General features: G+C 41.8%; 1 protein-coding gene across 1 annotated transcript in view; it reads left to right on the top strand.

Moving 5' to 3' along the window:
• Positions 1–8196, top strand: part of Bmper (BMP binding endothelial regulator) — a 267045-nt gene extending 258849 nt beyond the window's left edge. Inside the window, exon 15 of the mRNA XM_021172558.2 lies at positions 6868–8196. Within this exon, the coding sequence (XP_021028217.1) occupies positions 6868–7049 (182 nt within the window). The 3' untranslated portion in view covers positions 7050–8196. The remainder of the gene's footprint in view (positions 1–6867) is intronic.
• Positions 8197–17612: the final 9416 nt, after the last annotated feature.

A 17612-nucleotide genomic window follows, 5' to 3' on the forward strand; every position in this document is an offset into this window, starting at 1 on the left:
GTGTGTACACACACACACACACACACATACACACAGAGGCATGCATACACCATACACACACACACAGACACCACCCACAAACACACAGACATATACATGGCATGCACACACAGTCACACACAGGCATACACACATATACTTGCATGCATGCATGCACACACACATGCACACACACTGTAGATTTCCAGATTGTCAGTTGGCACATTGAAAAATGGACTTCCAGAGCCTGGTGCATCTCTCAGAGTTGTATTCAGATTCATCTAGGATAGTGAATATTGTAAACATGTAATTTATTTGGTTTCAGCTTCTAGGTGCTCTGAGTCATGGTAGCACCCAAGGCTGCTGAGACAGAAAAGTGGTTTCTAGTGTAAAAAACTTGGGAGTTGAACAAATGAAAAACAAATGAGGAAGGAAACTCCAAGTGCACAAGTGATATTTTAAAGGTTCTCCTAGATTTAAGCACTATCACCACTGTTGAGATGCCACTGTCTGTGCCCAGAGGGCCTAGTGCAATTTAAATTAAGCCTGAGAATTACTAAATAAAAAAAATCAATAATGCTAATAACTACAGTGAAACTTTATGTGCTTAATGACAACCATTTTTAGAGTCTGTTATTTTTCTAGTAGTATTTCCTTTGCTGAGGAGTGTACTAGCACTTTAGGATATATCTTATTGTATCTCATGCCCATGAAAGCCTAGATGGTAATATTATGACCTCCATCATGTCTTATTTATAAAGATATTGAGAACCTAGATGCCTCCTGTGAATTCACGAGGTATAGTCAGAGAACCTACGTATGAACTCTGCCATGTTTTGTTGATAAAAATATTAAGACTTGGGATGTTAAACAATTTACTCATGCCTTAAGAGATAGAAAGTGAGAAACTAAGGTAGGTAGATTCATTGTAAGAATGCAGAGAAGCAAGCAAACTAAACAGAGGGATGAATACAATTGGGTCTTTATTCATTCATTCATTCACTCCAGTCGCTTGATTCCTGGTAGGTGTTTCTTAGGACCATCTGATTCCAAAAAAAATTTAGGATGTTGTGTCTTGTATTTTACATTGCCATCCTTAGCAGACTATTTACCCACTACCAACAGCTGACAGTGACTCTCACTGCACATTCACCAGCAGGTTTAATACAGGGAAGAGGTGCTGGCTTCTGCATTCCTCTGCATTGCTGTGGATGTTGGGTGTTGTTTCAGCAATTGTCTTCTTTCCTTGCTTCCACATCTCACAGCTGTTTCCCGTTACTCCCCTGCATCCACTCTGGCCTGATTCTATACCTGGAACTTATCTTTGCCTATCTGGATACCTTCTGTGAACTCCTGAGTTGTATAGCTGGGCATTGTGACCATCAATCAGCTTCTGGGCTTAAGAGTGGAGCCTAGAAACAGTTTAGTTCCAGAGGGCATAAAGAGTGCCTTCTGGAACAGATTGATAAACCTTTGAGTACCATCTTTATGCATCACTGTAGCCGATGAATGTCCCTGGAGGCTACATGAGTACTAAACCTTGCTGCCACTCTGGCAGTTTCCTGACTTTGAGAAAAAGAAAAACAATTTAACCAAATGAAATCCTTCAAAGGCATGGGAGCAAACCAAATCATATGTGTGTTTAAAAGTTATATTTTTCTTTGATGAGTTTGAAAAATAAATCAAATCATAGTGGTTAGCCAAGGGATCCAGTCAGTGCTTGCTTTCTAAGATCATCTACACATTGTGCTAAAGTGGAGATCAATCTGACAGCTTCATTCTTCAGCTCCGAAGCTGGCCAGGCTTTCTCTTTGCAGGGTGTTGAGAGGGCTTCTGCATTCTCTGGCTCTGGCCTGGTGCTCTACCTTTTTCTTTCATCATTCTCCCTCCCAACACTCCACACCTATTCAGCTACTAAGGCAAGGATCATCCCTTATCCCATGCATACCGGGTTAACCATCACACCTGTATTACCTGGTCATGTCCACCCTAATCTCTTGAGTAATAGATCCTTCTACCAGGGAAGCTCTTTCTAATGTTTTTGGTTTTACAAGTTTCTACTGATGATGATGGTGGTGATGGCGATGATGATGATGATGATGATGCTATTGATGGTGATGATGATGATGATGCTAGTGATGGTGATAGTGATGGTGATGATGACCGTGATGATGACTTGCAGTGCTAGTATTTAAACCCAGGGCTTTGCACGTGCTAAGTGGATACTGAACTATGTCACCAGCTCCCTGCTTAGTTTACCTAAATAGAATTTTTTTTTTCTCTTCTGCCTTCCTTGATCTCACCCAACTCTCAGTGTTGAGTCAAAATTTTCTCTCTTCTCTTCCTCTGTATTGTGCTTTCTCTCTCTAGAACTGTACATCTTATATCATATTACGGATCTGGCTATGTATCAGTATCCCCTGTCTGCTTTTGAGCCCAGGATCTGTTGTCTGAGATGAGGTCTAGATCACATCTGTCCCCCAAGGTTAATATCTGATACTCAATAGAAAGTTATTGATTTAATTGGAAGTGAAATTAAGATGGCATTCTATGATAGATCTTGTTTGGTCCTTGTACTTCGTCCTCTGTTGCCTACTTTCTACTCATAAAAGATGTCTGTGCTTGATATGGAAAAGATAAGGGGTCCTTGATAGAAGCAATAGGGGGAGCTAGATAAAATAACTGGGATTTTAGGGCAGAGGACACAGGATAAGTCATGTGTATAAGGAAAAGAGACCATGTGAGAGAGAGCATGCTTCTGAGAAATGTCCCTGTAACAGCAAGAGCTGAAGGGAACAAAGCTGAGTGGACAAAAGCTTGAACATAGGTGAGAAACTAGAATGTAGAAATGAACTTGACAAGCCACAAAGAGAATCCATGTTGGGATAGAAGAAAGGGTTAGATGTCCTTAGAATGAAGCCAACAACGTTAGGGAAAAGATATACAAACAAGCAGATAGAAATAATCTAATAAGCACATGCTGGCATGTCGTCTGCGCTCAGTTCTGTGTCCGAACCCTGAGGTCTAGGGGAGAGAGCTCTGCCCTCAGGATCCCAGGTCTCAGTTCAGCTTCTCCTAGTGAGTTTTAAAATCATTTGAATCTATCACTACATAGATTTTTCTGTAAACTCAGAAGAAAGTTTTGAAATATGTGACTAGAAATTGATATATTTTCAAAGAATGATGAGGGAATCCTATGAGTTTCTCTAAGAATCACAGCTGCAGGGCTGGGAACATAGCTCGAGCTATAAAGTCCTTGACTTGGCTTATCAAGGGCAGGAGTTACATCAGAATCCACATTTAAGCAAAACAAAACCCTACAGATATACTGGAGCAACTCACACACACACACACACACACACTCACAAAACCCTCACACATACTCACACAACCCTATACTCACATACTCAAGACATAACCACATGCACACAGATATATACACTCCCACACACTCACACCTACACTTACTTTCTCTGTCTCCCTGTCTCTGTTTCTTTGCTTCTCTCTCTGTGTGTTCCCTCTCCCTCTCCCCTCCCCCTCCCCTCCCCTCCCCCCAGAGAGCCTTCTCCCTCTCCTCCCCCTCCCCCTCCCCTTCTCACACACACATACACACACACACACACACACACACACACACACAAACCATCACTACACTGTTACTGGACAGTTCAAATGAATAAACAAGTATAATGTCCAAGTGCTATGAAATTCAGAGAAAAGAAGGTCATCTGGGGTTTTCAGAAACTATTTGAAGGAGGTGACATTTTGAATTTAGATAAGAAATTACCTCAGGCAAAGAATTAGAGATAATGATAGAAGACTTTGAGCTCTATAACTAGAAAACAGGGATAAAGCTGGAATTGGAGCTGGAAAGGAAACGGGAGCGTACACGAGAATGTCAGGGGAACAAGCTAGGAGGCAATTGCAATATTAAGTGCTGAGATCAAGCATAGGTACCCAAGATATGAGTGCATCTGTAAAAGTTTAGCAAGGAACCAGAGGGCACACAGTGTCACAAGCCAAATAGACAAAATGACGGAGTGGCTTTTTCATGAAAATTGTCAGGGTGTCAGCAGATCCGATAAGTGCTGAAAACTTTGGAAGGAACAGCTTCATTAAAGTGGAGGGGGATGATGGAGGTGGGTTCACGGTGTTAGTGGATCACAGAGTGGGGCAACATGGCTGTAAATTTCTCCATAAACTAGCATTTGAGAGAAGGAGATAAGTCCGCCAACATGGGAGTCAAGGATGGCTTAGGTTAACAGAGAGGGAGAAGAGGAATGTACAGGCAGCAGGATAGCTGAGGGGGTTACAGAGGGGAGAGGCAGGACACCCACAGTCAGCAGAGTTGTGTGTGAATGAGAGGCAGTGAGTGGGTAAGCAAAGGGAACTCAGGCCCTAGATTCAAGTAAAGCAGACAGGACAGTGGTTATGTGTGGTGGATCAGGATATGTTGCCGTGGAGTCTGAGGACAGTGATGGGAACACACAGGACCTTCCTTGTTGCATTTGCTTTGGAAGCAATGGTTGTCTATCTCTGAAGTGATGGGGAACATGGATATAAAAGCCATTTCAAGTCTAGTCTCAATCCTGATTGCATGTTAAAATCACCAGTCTGTCTGATGGGGGAAGAGGGAGTATTTATTTTAAATGGTTGACATCCTGGTCCCGCCTTACCATCTTCAGAGATACTTTCTTATTGAGTTGTTCTGAAACATGGCTGGCCCCAGCTCTGCAGTAATTTCTATCTGTGATCATTATTGTTTTATAGAAAGGTAGCAACATTGATGCACACTGTATGTGAACTGATTTTCCTCTAGGGGGTTCCAAAAATTTTAAGTATGTTCAATGAATAGGATATTCTGTTAATCACTGGGAAGAGAATCTTTGAAATATTCAGTGAAGAGTCTAAAAGATAACACAGGTGCAGAAATCAGGAGTGTTGAAGGAAGAGAAATACTGATCTCCATATTCCTTGTCTTCATCTATTTATCCAATGTCATAAAGAAGAAGCAGTGCTTTCCTTTACCAGTCTGGAGGGGAGAGTGGAATTGAGAAGGAAGAGAGGGGAGATGGGAAAGAAAGGAGGGAGGGACAGGGGAGAGAGTTGAGGAGAGAGAGGGGAAAAGGAGGGAAAGATAGGGCAAGAAAGAAGAGCAAGATGGGGAGGGGTGGGAAAATTCTCAAACTGTTTCAAACAATAATAATAATAATAATAATAATAATAATAATAAGGAAGCAGGCAGGAGACACAATTGTTAACTCCTGCCTAGCCACTTCTTTCCCTGTTTGCTTTTAAACAGAGCTTCAGGAATCTGGGAGTCATCACAGAATGTACTTAATGCTTCTTATTAACTCACTATTAGTTAAGTATGGATAAATACAGTGCTTATGGTCACTTTAAATGTATTATTCAAAAGACTCAAAGTATGGTCTATTATAAACAAAAAGTTATAGGATTTATGGTCACAGGATCAGTACCTTAGTAAGTTTGTCTTCACACTGCGCAAACTAAAATGAAAAAATTAAACCAAGAAAAATTGACTCTCCACTGTTATTAGTTTCGTTCAAAAACATTTCAAATGAAGTTTGGAGTGTTGTCAGTACTTCTGGAGAATCGCTGCATCCCACATGTGTCTACTTCCCACTGCTGAGAATGACCTACATTTGTCTTTGTCATTGGAGCTAACAAGAGTTTGAAAAGTCCTGGCAAATACAGAAGTAGATGCTCACAGTCATCCATTGGATGGAGCACAGGGTCCCCAATGAAGGAGCTAGAGAAAGGACCCAAGGAGATGAAGGGTTTTGCAGCCCCATAGGAGGAACAACAATATGAACTAACCAGTACCCCCAGAGCTCCCTGGGACTAAACCACCAATCAAAGAAAACACATGGTGGGACTCATGGCTCTAGCTGCATATGTAGCAGAGGCTGGCCTAGTCGATTATCTATGGGAGGAAAGGCCCTTGCTCCTGTGAAGGCTCTATGCCCCAGTGTAGGGGAATGACAGGGCCAGGAAGTGGGAGTGGATGGTTTGGGGAGCAGGTGGAGAGGGTAGGGGATAGGGGGTTTTCGGAGGGGAAACTAGGGATAACATTTGAAATGTAAATAAAGAAAATATCTAATAAAAAAAAAAAAGAAAAGTCAAGTTTTTATAAAACTTTCAGTGTTTGTATTGTTGCTTTCTGGTAAGTCTATTCCTAAATTTTCAGCATCTCAGAAAATGGTACCCAGATCATTTCAGCTCTAAGTTAACAAAGATATCAAATCAGTAGGACTTGCCTATGCCATCCTATCCGCTTTAGTACTTCTGACCTAGCCAGCCGCTGCCCTTCTGTGGTCACACAGTTGACTCTTCTACATCTGGAACTATCCTTCTCTTCCTCTAACTTGTCTCAAGTTGATTCATTCAACACACGATCACTTTGGTTTAAAATGTGACACATATCTCAAGTACTCTCAGATTTTGTGTGTGTAATTGTAACTTTGACTATTACAATAGTTATGTGTGATATTTTTCTTGATAATAACTTAGTAAGAGGAAGGACTATTCATGGTTAAATTGTCATGGTATTTGCAGTAACTAAACAACCTTACCAACTTTCTAACAGCCTTGCAAATTGATGTTCTCTCTTACCTAGGAATGGAAAGCTTCAATTACTATTATTTTTGTTTTAAGGTTCATTGACCCAGGAGACAGGTCTTTGGGTTTGTTAATTCCCAAAGTGTTCAAAACAAAATATTACCTGTTCCTTATTCCCTCATTAAAATGTAAATCTGAGCTTTGATTGTGGCAGAGTCTCTGCATAGCCCACAAGACTTCCATGTCATACAGAAGGTGAGCTACCATGGCCATTTATTTACAACACCTTTGTTCCCTCTTTTTTAGCGACCCAGTGCAAACATGGTGCTGTGTATGATACCTGTGGCCCAGGATGTGTGAAGACATGTGATAACTGGAATGAGATCGGCCCATGCAATAAGCCCTGCATTGCAGGCTGCCACTGCCCAGCAAATCTGGTCCTTCATAAGGGAAGGTGCATCAAGCCAGTCCTCTGTCCTCAGCGATGACCTTTGTTCTAGTCCATAGACTTTGAAATCCAGTGTCTTTGACACTGACATGCAAGAGCCAGTGAAGGACTGTTGTATTTGTGTGCCTGATTCTGCAAATACACAGAGTATATATGTGTACATATATATAGATATATAGATATATTCGAAACATTTCATCATTTATATAAACTATAGGTGGATTATTATATGTATATTTTTTGCTATAAGACATGTATTATTTCTAGAATCCTAATATCTAAGCCATTGGATGCATCATATACATAGGTGCTTTTAATTTAATAAGATGGCATGCAGACTCATCGGGCCTCTTTAAGAGTGTGTTCATGTGTCATTCTGGGGACATTTCCTAAGAGCCCTCATGCCTGCCTGCATTAATTAAAGATTTGAGTCAGGACCTTTGAGTGAGATTTTCTTGGAGAAGGGTACTTTTTCTGGGGGTATTTTGTATTTCCAAAGACTGGAATGTATGCCAGAGAAAGATGGCATGAGATTGGGGATGAGCCCTCGTGAGTGCAAACCAAGGGGAGTCTGTCAGATTTCACCGGGTCAGAGCTGGATATTGTTCCCCAAACTGGATAGTTACCATGGAATATGTATTTTTCACTAGCATATTGCCAAATAATTTCTTTTCATTTTTGCATATGTCATGAGTCTCCTCATTACTTATGTGTGCGATGGATATGACCATTTGCATGTCCTGCACTGAAGTCAAAGGATGTCTGGATAACATTTTATTAAACACGAAAAGCTATTTGGAGAGAACATTGCACAACATATAAAGAATCTCAGAGCAATTTAGGATTGGCAAATCCATTGAATGGCTAGGGGGCATCTACGTTTTGTCACTATCTCATGGTGTATAAAATGAAAGCCTTTGGCTATTCTGTCTCATTACTGTCCAGTGTTGTTTGCAGGGTACTCATATGTTATGGGTATTGGGCAGGAGGGAAGGGTCTGCTGACCAGTTGTTTTAGCCTCATTCCAAAAGAGAATTGTTTCTGTATTTGTTCTAATTTACTGATGTAACTAACAGTTATTGGTTCTTGTTTTCTGTTGGATAAATAAAAATGTCAAAAAGCAAAAACAAAAACCCCACCCCCAACTCACTGATGTTGAAAAGTAAAATGTTCTGCATTGTAGTAAATAAAAGGCTTAAGATTTAAGCAAACACAGTTTTCAATTCCTGGTGTCTTGTGTTGTATTTTTTATAAATTAGCTATATTAACTCAGTTTTAATAATTTTATTTAGGTATCACTTATATGCCCTACATTAGCTTCCCTTTAAAATAAAACACATTTTTAATAGACAATAGAGAGTACTCAAAAATATATTAGAACGTTACTTTGCTTATGACAGGCCTATGTGTTGATTTTACATACACTCTTGACAGCTAAGGTGCTAATTTGAATTTTTTTTTGTTCTTGGAATTCCTCTTGTGTTTGGATCTGTACAAAGTTAATGTAAAGTGCCATGGTGATTGCTGACACCAGAGCATCGGGTCCTATTGCTGCTGGCTGCGGTACTTAGTTCTTAACCTGCCCACTGTGTGCAACCTGAGATAGCCAAGGACTTCATGCAGTGAAGCACTTTACATGGGGCTGGGACTGAACTGTCTGGGTCCTGATAAACAATGCTTAATGCTTAATCACCTGGACCACACTGCAGCCTCTCTGTAACACAAGGGACTACATTGCGTTGTGTATTGATCAGGGTGGTGATTCACAGACCTGAACAGCCTTACCCCTTTGGCCAGCTTGTCACTAAGGATACAGGCAGCCCATAATCAGAGGTCTGAGCAGACTTGTACTCAGCTTTCTTCTGATGGGAGGGATGGGCGAAACTATTTCTCCTGTCCTGATTTCCTCCCAGCTGCTGTCAACTGAGCGGCTTCCTTTAGGTTGAGTTTAAGTCCCTTTCTAGTTACTCTGGGCTTTTCCTTCTTGGAAGAAGGCTGCAGAAAGGAAATGATACCGAAGGGAAAAGTGTGGGCAGCTATTTAGTCTCATGATTCATTCTCGGCTGCTTAACTTTACCACCAAGCCTAACCAACCTCTTTCCCAACATTTTAGTCATGGCCAGTCAGGGTGGATGAATGAGAACATGAACCAACTTCACCATTCTGGGTGGTTTGAGTTTACAATTGTGTGACATAAACAGGGATTTAAATTAACATTTGTAAATTAAAAAAAAATTAATCTAAGAAGAAAGAGATATCAGATAGAGCAAAGGATTTTTTCAATAGACCTATGAATCCAGACACGTGGTTGATGGGAGACAATGATAAACTCGGCAGAGTGGTCACCTGCATCCTCTGCTCTGGCCATCACCAGTGCTTATAAAGTATCACTAATAGCAGACCTGCTTTATTTAGATGGAGATTCTCAAAATCCAATGCCCAGAGTCCGGTGGTATGACAAAAATGTCCCTCTTCCTTCTAGAGTACCTCACCCAGGCGAGTGGGGCTGGTTGGTCCATGGTAAGTACAAAGATAAAGCCTGGGCTCACACTACTCCATCTGCACATGATGCAGAATTCTTCATTCTGCTATTAGCTGTGAATACTGAATCTGGTGAATAACAAACATCATTGAGGAAGTTCAAATGCAATCCGACTTCTGGCTGGGATCTAGTGAGTCCTCTTCCTTTTTCTGCGAAAACATTTGAGCATTCTGCCCAGACTCTTGGACCAAGAAGAAAAGTGGATCTGTCACATCCCTGACTGCATTTTAAAAATCAAGCCAGTGGCATGCTGAGAGCCACCACCTCTTCAGATCAAAGTTGTCACCATGTCCTAACTTTCTGTTTACACAGAGGATACTAGAAGCTCCGTCCAGCACATACAGGGAAGACACAGTGACACACACACATACACACACACACACATCACTCTTTCTTGGCCTTGAATATGGATAAACTGCTGTGACAGGAAACTTTTATGGACTATTGCAGACATACAAAAGGGGTCACCAAACATCCATGAATATAATACCCTAATTAACTGGCAGGATCAGTAAAACTCTCTTGAATAAGTAAATAAAGCCGGATGAACAGCCTCGTGCTGGTGACAGCTCTGTGTGGACTGCATTGAGCTTAGTTTGTGGAGTTGCCATCACTCCTTGTCACTCGTAGTCATCTGGATCTGACAGGCACCAGCATGTGCTCTGGGAAGCACTTAGTGTGGAAGGAAGTGCCTTGGGGGACAAGCACCAGGATATTTTAATTAACAGTCTCCTCCCAACGTAACTCTCAGGAGCAAACAAGAGCAGGCTCTGATTCTAAATTCTTACACGCAAATCTTTAGGGACCTGGGATTTTAATTCTGAAAAAGGGACAACATTCAAGTGTCTGAGAAAAGTGACTGGAAAAGATACTAGGGTGGGTAATTATGGTGACCCCTACCTAGGCAACCAAACAGTTTAACCAGACAGTTAAATGACTTAAACACGCATGAAATCCATTCTACTTGTGGTTTCCTTGCACGTTACTCTGAGCAAGCTAAGTCTGAAAGGTGAATGCACAGAATTTTTATTTAGGGATGAGCCTTGAAGGGTGGGAAGAATGTTTGAGACAGAGGAAGTGGTGTTATTGAGACAACAGGCAGTTTTAAACCTGTCAGTGAATGTGGCACAGAGGCACAAAGAGAAGTGTGTGTGTGTGTGTGTGTGTGTGTGTGTGTGTGTGTGTGTGTGTGAAAGGGCAGAAAAGGTACTAAACATCTTCAATCTAGAAGGGCACTCTACCCCAGTCATCTGAGGGTCCTTAGAGAAAATTCCAGGGCAGGAATTCTCCCAGTTTCTCATAGAAACTGCCAAGTTCTTTATGGTTCCTGTTTTGAGAGAAAGATTGCTGAAGAAGTCACAACTGAAAGGAATTTAGGCTAAGTTGACTTTACTGTGCATAAAGTACGCGCACGTGTGTGTGTGTGTGTGTGTGTGTGTGTATACATTTATGTTCACCTGGGAAAGCATGCTTACATATTGGCTGGAATGAAGTAGTCTGTGCATTTAAGGCTCTGGTAACTGAATAAAGAGAGGCTAGAAGACATTGTGATTGGAGGGAATGCAGCTTTCAGGATCTGCAGTGGTGTAAGACCTGAAGCAGAGACGTGAGAAGGTATCTCACACCTGAGAGGTTCGAGTTGGGGCACCCTACCTATCAAGATGCCCCCCTTCCTCTGTCTCCGTGTGGTCTATTTCTTTGACCTGTCTGGGAATACCACTGGAAAGAGAAGAAGAGCCGCTGGTGGGAGTTCCCTCCAAGCCCCAGAGTCCCATGGACATTGAGGAGCCGCAGTCGCAACCCCTGAGCAGTGTTCATTTTAACAGAACAGAGCAAGTGTTCATTTTAACAGAACAGGAGCATATATTTCAGTTTTCTATTTGTTGACTAAGATGTGGCAGGATGGGATAAAGGGCAGTTATGGTCCAAACAGCTGCTCCTGATGGCCAGCGTCATCAGCTGTGGTCATACCTAGGAATAAAGGTCCTGGACTCACAGCTCATACAGAATTGTTGGAACAATTCTGTCTTGTTTTAACCACTTTGTGTCATGAGTCATCTTGAGCCTTGAGTACTTCTATAAGATGCTTTTGCTCATAGCTGGAACTTGGATTATTATGTATTTCCCCTAAGGGTCACTGAACAGTGAATGTGTGGCTTTAGAAAATGTTTTTGGGTGTGAAAAAAAAATTAACGTTGACTCCAAGAGTATAAATACTTTTTAGTGCATACTCTTTTCTGTACATTCCAGCATGGAGTTTAAGGATCAGATCCTGAACAGCCTCTCTAGGCCTCAATGTTGAAATGGGCATCAGAGGAGGAAGTAGCTTGTAGTAGGCAGGTTGGTGCCCCTGTGCACTCCAAGTAGTCACCCCATGATGGGACATGTGACTGCCTCATCTTATGCTTTTTAAAAGGGGATTCTCCACTCAGCATGTGGTCTTGCTCTGTAACTCAGAGACAGTCCGACCAGGGAAACTTTCTACCGACCTTGTTGGTTCGACCTTGTTGGCTGGCTTCATTTGCTCTTGGTGCTAAACAGCCGAGGAAAGAAAACGAGAGTGGAAGGAAAAGGAAGGATTGGGTGACAGGGCTCTCCACAGCGCCCGCCGCTCCAACACATCCAGATCTTAGTTGGGAGCAGGGGGTGGGACAGATACAGGATGGACTGAGGATTACACAGCAAAGCATTCTCTGTTCTGTTGACTGCATGATATTTGGCAATGTTTGCTTCAATGGAGCTATGAAGCCCCCACAATCCATTTAGGTAATGAATCCACTGAGCTGTCCCCAGTCTCTTATTTTCTAAGTTGTGTTGGAGAAAGTCTTTCAGAGGGTTTGGGAACAGTTGGGCATGCCATTCAGAAGTCCTTGTAGGAGAGCACCAACTTTAAACTGGTGCTGCTTGCCCTTTGAAACCCCAGCAACTGAAGGCAAACTTGACATACTTTGTCTTTGTATTCTGTAGCTTTGGCTTGCATGGCTGGGCTTCTTAGATTAAAGAATGCAGCCGTGAGAGGGTGTCAGCCTTGAGGCAGAGCTTCCTTCCTGAGTTCCATGGGCTCCCAGTGTCTTCCTTTTTTTTGAGACTGGAAGAAGACAGCAAAAGATGGGAGGATTCTTTGTTTTGTTTTGGTCTCCTCCCTCCGATAATAATTCTCTCTGAAATTGGTATTTCTTTCCTTTAATTTTACTCTGTGAAGAATTATAGAAGTGTCAGGAAAAAATATGGTATAACCAATTCTAATTTTTGTTCTAACAAAGCATGAAAATAAAATAAAACAAAATAATTTGCAAACTTGGAGACTTTTACATTCTATTAGATTCAAGTTCTATTTAATCTCATTTGAATGTAAATTTTGTGATTTCCAATCTATTCCAAGTGCATGAATTTTCAAAGCAATTTCCAAAGCAGGGTGTCCTTTTTTTTTAAAAAAAAATTGTATCCATGATTTTTCATTTGTATGACTAGCTTATTTGGATTATCTACCCTGCCATGAGGACAAGCATATTGAAATGTCTGTCTAAATAATATTTATGCATGTCATCTGTCACACATAATATAACATTTATTATATTTATATATGCATGCAATTTCATTCATTCACTCATTCATTTCTGCTCTTCCATACAGAATCACACGATACATTTTTACTATGAAGTGAATCCTGAGAGGATTCCGGGTGCTTAAGCAGCCAGGATACCACTGATGCAGACACATAGAGGTCCTGCACCACAGTCTGAGAGGGGCTGCTTCAACATGGGTCGTTACAGATCGGACTTTATCTGTGTCACTTTAAATCACTGGATGGAATAACAACACATGTGATTGGGATTCTGAAATCTAGGAAGCTGCTCTTGCTTTCTATCAGAGTGGTGACCTAGTAGCACCCAAATGGCTATCCTGCTGGGACACAAGGCGTCCTTCCAGTTGGCCTGGCTGTCCTTCTCACTGAGGTGATGGAATGAATATTGGAATTATGTGGGCTGAGTTTGACTAGTCTGGCCCTTGGGCAGTGAGCAGGTGGTCAGTCAATATACATGCATACAGAGGAGTTACCAGGGCATGCCTAGGAATCCCTTGGGCTTGGCCTTGCTATAAGTAGAAAGTGAAGCCTTTGGGTGAGAGGGGTTTCCCTCACAGACAAAAGGATCTTAGTGTTTACAGAAGAAGAGATAAGGAAGTGGAATAGAATATCCAGGGTCAATGCCAGTTCTACCCTTAAAAGGAACAATCACAGTGTGGCTTCTTGGGAGCTGCTCACAAAGATAGGGATGGTTTTCATGACAGCTGCTACTGTGCCGCCTTCCTCTAAGTGCCCTTCCTGGACCCTTATACACTGTCTTTTGCTGGCTATTCTCTCCTGAAGGAATGAAGAGAGTCACCTGTTCTTTTCTCCATCACGGACTGTACCATTTCTTAGCTTGTCTCCCTTCTAGCAGCTGATTAGCCTTCTGTTATTTTCTGGCACTTCTTCAGCTGACCCACAACCTCTTCAGGAGCCATTTGCTAGCAATCTCTTTGAGGTCTTTGGATGTCTCTAATTGGTCTAAAACAGTTAGGTGATGTATATGATCAGAAAGGGAACTATTCAGAGAGCTAGCAACCCTTTCGAACTCCCAGCAACATTGACTTAGTGTGCTACCTAGTGGACCAACATGGATGGGATGGCAGGATCTGCTTGCTGCAAGCCTTTTGAAACTCGTCTGATGGTTATTTTTTTCACCTTTAGGTAGAAGGTCTGGAATCATAGAAGAAAGAATTATTCTGCTTTGCCCTCTCTTGGTTTCTCACCCACATCATATTTCTTATGCTGAGTGACCTCAGCGTTTTTCTGCAGGAAAATGACTGAATTTTAAAAGCTTTCCCTGATAATGGTCCTGAATGAGATTTTAAAGATAGAGCATCAAAATGCAGCTTGGTGACATCAACTGTACTGCACACCTTAAGATATAACCACAGGAAATAGTTTTCCAAGCCAGGGAGAAGACAGGCCTTAGCTTGGGTTTTGAATGACCCTGAAAGGCTCAGTCTGTTAAGGTCTTATTCCCCGAGTGATATGTATTAAAGGTGAGAAAGTGCATGAGTGATAGGAACTGGTGGAAAATCTGATGTCATCGGGGAGGGTGGGACCCCAAATCCTTTCTCCTCCTCTTTCCCTTCCTGGACACACACTGAGCTACTTTGCTCTGCTGTATCTTCTGCCATGAGAACGATTTTTGTCAGTCTTGAAGCAACAGAGCCCCAGGGTCCAGACTTCAGCCTCCAGAACGATGGGCCCAAATAAACAGTTCCTTTATTGAGTTGATTATTTGAAATATTTTTATTATGGTCACAATAAACTAGTGATATTTAAAATGTATTTGCCATTCTAAGGCAAGATGGCCTACTTTGCAGATTGATGCTTCACTGTTTTAGCTACTGTTAGTGTTCTATGGCAGGGGCCCTGAGAAGTCATTTTCCAGCCCCATAGAAAAGAGAACCTTGAGTTTCTGTCTAGCCCTCCATAGGAGGGAGCCAGTCCTATGTGTCTTCCTGCACTTTGCTGAGTTCATGACTACAGGAGGACCTAGCTCCTCACCACCATCCCTCTAGCATAAATAATGACATTTGAAAAACAAAGTAAAATGAAACACAAATACACACAAGACTCCTTTAGGACTCCTTTGGATAGAGTTTTATCTTTCATTTGACTTTTTGTTTGAGACACAGAAATTCATGAACATAAAAACATAGCTCAAACTGCTTGTCAAATTGCAGACTGGAAACCTTGGCTTACTACAAATTGATCTAATTACGTGTTATTAAAATTGGTACCCCAGGGTGAGTTCTTATCCTTTGCACAAAAGATGACATTGCAGATTTCTGTGTACAATGCAGGCAAGTCAAATGCTTTTATGGGTGAATTTTCCAAATGGGGAGAGCAAAGTGCCAGGGACAGCATGCTTGAAACATGGAGATGTGTAATTGCTAGGGATTGCAGTTTTCATTTCAGCAGATTAAGTAGAAATAAAAGAAGCCATGTCCTTCCTCTGCAGTGCCTGGACAGTCCAGACTCAGCCTAGGACTGGGTGGGGAACCATAGGAGGGACTGTGAAAGCTCAGAGGACCCTGGTGCTTAGTCTCCCTGCCTTCTCTCCCAACAGCATCTCAGCTCTGTTTTCCTTCTTCTTTGAAAGCTCAGTAGGGATTTTAACAAATCAGAAAGGCTTCTAGCAGATAATGTCGTTCTGTAAGGTAGCCATGCTGGCCTAACATGAGCTTTCATATTGGCATGTCTCTGCTCAGTTGTGAGAAAACCAAAGCCACCAGTTAGAATGCAGTGAGGAGAGAGAAACACCTCCACCATGAAGCAGAGAGTACTGACTGCTCTTCCACTGCTACTCAATTATCTTCCCCTTTTGCACTGCAGGAAGGTATAGATTGCTTTCTGTACACAGGTGAGGTCAAGTGAAATAAAAGGCCAGAGCCTGGGGTTGGGCAATGGAAAAAGAAGGCAAGGCTAAAAGTTTTGGAGAGGAGACAGAGAGACAAAGAAAGGGGAGAAGGACAGGAAAATATGGAGGAAGAAGAGGAACTGGACCCATGTAGCCTGAAGTAGCCACAGGAAGTTATAGGTATCACAGAAGAGCAATAGAATAATATAGGGTACATTTGTCCAATCTAGGTGAGCAGATGTATCAATATCAATTGAGTTTTAAGTTCTTTGTGTGAGTATTTTATGGGTTGAGAATTTACTGTTATAAATCTGACTGATAAATTACCAGCCTCTGGAGTCTTAATTATAAGGGGCCAGTGGTTTAGAGCTAGCCACAGGGTCTAGCAAGGGGCAGATGGCATGGAAAGATACAAGCAGATCATTGTCAGCAAACCGAGGGAAACTGGGCAGACCATCTCTTGTGGACATACATGGGGGTGTTGCCAGTGAGTAGCAGGTGTTAGTGTGGACTGTTTCTATTATTAATTATTACATGCTACAGGAAAGAGTCACCTGTGAAGGGAATACTGGGAGATGGAGATGCTGTCTTGGTGATGGAGCAAGGGAAAGTGGGGTCCTAACCATGTGCCAATGCAGGGAGCTTTGAAGACAAGTAGCCAGATCTGTTACATACATTGTTTCTGAATTCCAGGCTCAGGTCTATTTGATGGCCTCTTTCAACCTCCCTTTTAATTCATTTTGTTTGTTTATTTGTTTTATTTTTGTCTTATCTTGCTGATGTTGGAAATCTTACATAAAATCCCATATATGTGGCAGGCAAGCACTGTACCACTGAGCCATACATAAGCCCTTCACTTGGAGAGCTAATGAACATCATATACTTTTATGACCATAAGCTGAACTCTTGATATTCTGGGAGTTTGAGTTTCCTTTTGGAAGAAAATCTAGGAAACAATGGAAAGACCCCAGGAAGAGTGAAATGGAAAGAGAAACATACTATCTGAAGAAGTATGACAAAGAGTGGGCCTGGAGAGTCCCCACTCTTTGAAGAGCTGGGCTGATAGTATTATTCACCAAGATTTCACTCTTCAAATCACCTCTGAGGGACTAGCTTCCTAGATCTGACAGGGTTTTACAAGTATGTGAGTGGCTAAGAAGTGTCATGAAAGGATCTTGTAGAGTAACCACAAAGCCCTCATATAGGGGACAAGAAATAGAAGTTGTGGAGACCAGATACTGTCAGCCCGTACCCATGGCAGTCAGTTGCCACAGCAACTATTGGAATAGGACTTGTGGAGAAGATATGAGAGATAGCAATATCTAAGAGTCATCTTTGTGCTTTATCGTCATCCCATGTTATAGTTATGCATAATTTACCTGGAATCTAGTTTTTAAGATATCCATGATGGTTAATCTCAAATGTCAACATGATAGGATTTAGATTTATATAGAAACAAACCTCTGAACATATCTGTGAGGAACTATCTCAATTAAGTTGAGGTGGAAAGTCCCACTTTAAAGGTAGGTGGTTCCATTCTATGGACTGAGATTCCTAAAAAGTAAAGGAGAAAGCATACCAGCATTCCCATTCTATGACCAGTCACCTCCTGCTCCTGGTAACA

The sequence above is a fragment of the Mus caroli genome, unplaced genomic scaffold (genome assembly GCF_978045245.1).
Source record: "Mus caroli unplaced genomic scaffold, Mus_caroli_1 scaffold_11, whole genome shotgun sequence".
Taxonomy (NCBI): domain Eukaryota; kingdom Metazoa; phylum Chordata; class Mammalia; order Rodentia; family Muridae; genus Mus; species Mus caroli.